This window comes from Haematobia irritans, chromosome 5 (assembly GCF_050003625.1).
Source record: "Haematobia irritans isolate KBUSLIRL chromosome 5, ASM5000362v1, whole genome shotgun sequence".
In the NCBI taxonomy this organism is placed as follows: Eukaryota; Metazoa; Arthropoda; class Insecta; order Diptera; family Muscidae; genus Haematobia; species Haematobia irritans.
In genome coordinates this window covers 30,315,906-30,319,852 of record NC_134401.1, presented here as the reverse complement: position 1 = coordinate 30,319,852, position 3,947 = coordinate 30,315,906, and the positions used below count along the sequence as shown (strand labels likewise).

The 3,947-nt window shown below is 28.7% G+C and overlaps 1 protein-coding gene across 1 annotated transcript; it reads left to right on the top strand.

The window, feature by feature from the left end:
- Window positions 1-1,972, top strand: LOC142239608 (clavesin-2-like). The gene is made up of 4 exons (XM_075311401.1): window positions 1-321; window positions 376-464; window positions 1,448-1,653; window positions 1,715-1,972. Exons 1-4 carry the CDS (start codon window positions 20-22, stop codon window positions 1,970-1,972), a joined length of 855 nt encoding a protein of 284 aa, XP_075167516.1. The 5' UTR covers window positions 1-19.
- Window positions 1,973-3,947: the final 1,975 nt, after the last annotated feature.

The window sequence follows — 3,947 nt, the reverse complement described above, 5'->3', positions numbered from 1 at the left end:
GCATAAACGTGAGAAGAATATGGCAAATATTAAGCCACTGCCTGAAGAGTTGCAAAAAATAGCTATAGAACAATTAAATGAGCTGCCCTCAAGAATACACCAAGATTTGAATGATCTTAAAACATGGATAGGAAAACAGCCACATTTAAGGGCACGTATGGAAGATCAATTTCTCATACAATTTTTAAGGGGCTGTAAATACAGCTTGGAAAGAGCCAAAGAGAAAATCGATTTGTATTTTACTTTGAAAACTAAATATCCCGATATGTTTGGCCTAACAGATTTGAATGATCCACAATTTTCTAAATTTTTCAAATTAGGGTAAGTTTTGACATTATCGTCAGCCAAAGATGTAGTCGATTTTTTTTTCTTAAGGTGTTTTAATTTTCTCCCCCAACCTCTACATGGAAATGGTGCCCGTATAGTGGCAATCCAGTTCAATTATAACACAGAAGTCCATACACGCAAAAAAATAATTCTTTCCTCCCAAACGAAATTTTAGACAAACAAAGTTCGTTTCTCATTTGCTTTTCGTTGAAAGGAAGTGTATTTGGAAGAAAAGTATATACTTTTTGTGATAAACGTTTATTCTTTTCCAGGATGTAAAAACAATTTCATGAAGACTGACTCCAAAATTTTTTTTCTGGATAATTGCATTTTCCCCCACATCTTTCTCACTTCCACGAAGTTTTTTTAGTTCTTAGCACCTTTTTCTGTTATACAAACAATGTAGAAGAAATTATACGATTTTGTAAATTTTAAAATTTTTTTTACCTTTCGCCTGGTCGGAGAATCGAACCGCGGACCATGCAATTTGTAAGCCAACACACTATCCACTGAGCTATGTAGCCGTTATTGTCATCAATATCTAACTATCCATATAAGTTATATTTATATAGCATAGCTTGCGGCGCCCACGAGCCGATTAAACAAAGTTTATTTAACAGAAAAATACATTTAGTTGGGCACCGTGGAGCAGTGGTTGCTACATCCGACTTGCATGCCAAGGGTCGTGGGTTCGATCCCTGCTTCGACCAAAGTTTTTTTTTTTACATATATTCCAGATAGGGGCGGAAGATTCCGAAAAAATGTTCTACATTACATTCTACTATATTAAATTTTTACTATGAACTGTAAAATGTGTCTTATTAAAAACCTAAAGTCAGAAAAGAACAGTGTTTGATATAAACGAAATGGACTGTGTTGTTGGTTCAAAAATAACTTTTTTTATTAAAAAAATAAACATTTTGTAACAAACGAATTTTTTTGGTGATAAAAGTGTATACTTTTCGAGGCAATTCTAAAAGCTCTAACAAAAGAAAAACGTTTTCGGTACACGTTTTCCAAACGTTTTTTTTCTTTGCGTGTACAATTGAGGAAATTTTCTATGCCACCTGTCCCATGTTTGAATTGGCCCTACGAAATGATCCCTATGCCTGTATACAAGGAGTCATTTACATTTTTGATATGAGAAAAACCAATTTGGGCCATTTACTTCAATTAACACCGAATTTTTGCAAAAAATCTGTTTCGTATTTGGAAAAGTCTATGCCTTTGCGAATTCAAGGCGTCTATTTTGTATATGCTCCTGCTTATGCCCAGCAATTTTTTAAGCTTTTATTGCCATTATTTTCGGAAAAATTACGTAAACGGGTAAGATCTGTACTAAAATCACTATGTTGACAAAATCACATTTTATTCACTTGCATTGTAGGTTCATATAATGGGCAGCGATCTGGAGCAATTGACCAAACATATTCCCTTAACTTATTTGCCACGTGATATGGGTGGAGAAAATGGTTTATGTCGAGAAATTACGGCAGAGTATTATAAAATATTGCAAGCGAATTGTGAATACTTCAGTCAAAATTCACAATATGGTACAGATGAAAGTTTACGTCCAGGCAATCCACTTGAGTTGGATGGATTATTTGGAGTAGGTGGATCTTTTAGACAATTGACTGTGGACTAAGACTAAGATTAATTACAACAAGTGAGGAAAATTTAAAGTCGGACAGACACGATGTGTTGTACCCTGCAACATTCATTTTCGAGAGCATTCGCAATTGTTGGTTGTAAGCTGTATCCAAAGAATTATATTCCTATATATATTTAACCTTTTAAATACCGAATTAAACACACTCTCAAAAATATATTTTTCGTTTTTATTTAATACTACGGACAGCTTATATAAAAACAAATAACTTGGGCCAGGCCGATTCTTAAAAACCAATTCGGCAAAGCCCAACGCATTCCATGGAGGTTACAAAGTTCCAATAAAGATTCAAGTTTAATTCCTATCGGGTACCAAATTTCAAGGATCGGATGAACTTTACTCCTCCTCGAGGCTGTGGGGTCACATCCACGTTTGTCACTCGTGCCTATAATAATCTACCAAAATTTGAAAAAAATTTTACCAAAAATTTACTAACTTAAAATTTTTTTTTTTTTTTGGTACATTAGTGTAGTAACAAATCGAAATCTAAAAACAAGATTAAGGGATTGTAAAGTTATACGAAAAGATGATGCACAGTGCGGGTGAAAAATTGTTAAATTTGGGAAAAATTATTCTCGTATGTAAATTTCATAAGAAATTAACATAAAAGAACCAAATTGGATCATCTCACCCGGCCAGATCTCGCTAAAGACTATGGAAATGTGTAGTGGCCAACACTGAAACATATATGTATAGTCAGACTTGCGAGATGGGTATCTGGCATTTTCTTTTCAGTAACTTAATGATGTCAATTCCCTTAATCTTCCTGTCCAATAAGCTCGAATAAATATTGTAATAACTTCTAGTTAAAAAATTTTTATTTTAAAGTTTTTGATAACATTTTTGTCAATATTTTATTTCTGTAGACAATTTTCTCAAAATTTTATTTCCATCGCAAATTTACTCTAAATTTTATTTGTATAGAAAATTTTGTCAAAATTTTATTTCTATAGATGTTTGTCAAAATTTTATTTCTCTAGCAAATTTTATCAAAATTATGTTTCTATAGATTTTTTTTGTGGAAATTTTGTCAACATTTTATTTCTATAGAAAATGTTATCAAAATTTTATTTCTATGGAAAATATTGTCAAATTTCATTTTTATAGAATATTTTGTCAAATTTTAATTTTATAGAATATTTTGTCATAATATTATTTTTATAGAAAATTTTGTCAAATTTCATTTTTATAGAATATTTTGTCAAATTTTAATTTTATAGAATATTTTCTCATAATATTATTTTTATAGAAAATTTTGTCAAAACTTTATTTTTATAGAAAATTTTGTCAAAATGTTATTGTCAAAATGCTACTATTATAGAAAATTTTGTCCAATTTCATTTTTATAGAATATTTTGTCAAATTTTAATTTTATAGAATATTTTGTCATAATATTATTTTTATAGAAAATTTTGTCAAAATATTATTGTCAAAATTCTACTATTATAGAAAATTTTGTCAAAATTTTATTTCTATAGAAAATTTTGTCATTTTTATAGAATATTTTGTCAAATTTTAGTTTCATAGAATATTTTGTCATAATATTATTTTTATAGAAAATTTTGTCAAAATATTATTGTCAAAATTCTACTATTATAGAAAATTTTGTCAAAATTTAATTCTATAGAAAATTTTGTCAAAATTTTATTTTTATATAAAATTTTGTCAAAATTTTAATTTTATAGAAAATTTTGTCAAACTTTTATTTTTGTACAATAATTTCTCAAAATTGAATTTTTATAAACATTTTGTCATAATTTTGTTTCTACCGAAAATTTTGTCAAAATTTTATATCTATAGAAAGTTTTGTCTAATTTTTTTCTATAGATATTGTGAAATTCTTGTTTCTATAAAAATGTTGTCAAATTTATATTTTTTTGAAAATTTTGTCAAAATTTCATTTGTGTAGAAAATTTTGTCAAATTTTTGTTTCCGTAGTTGTTTTTGTCAA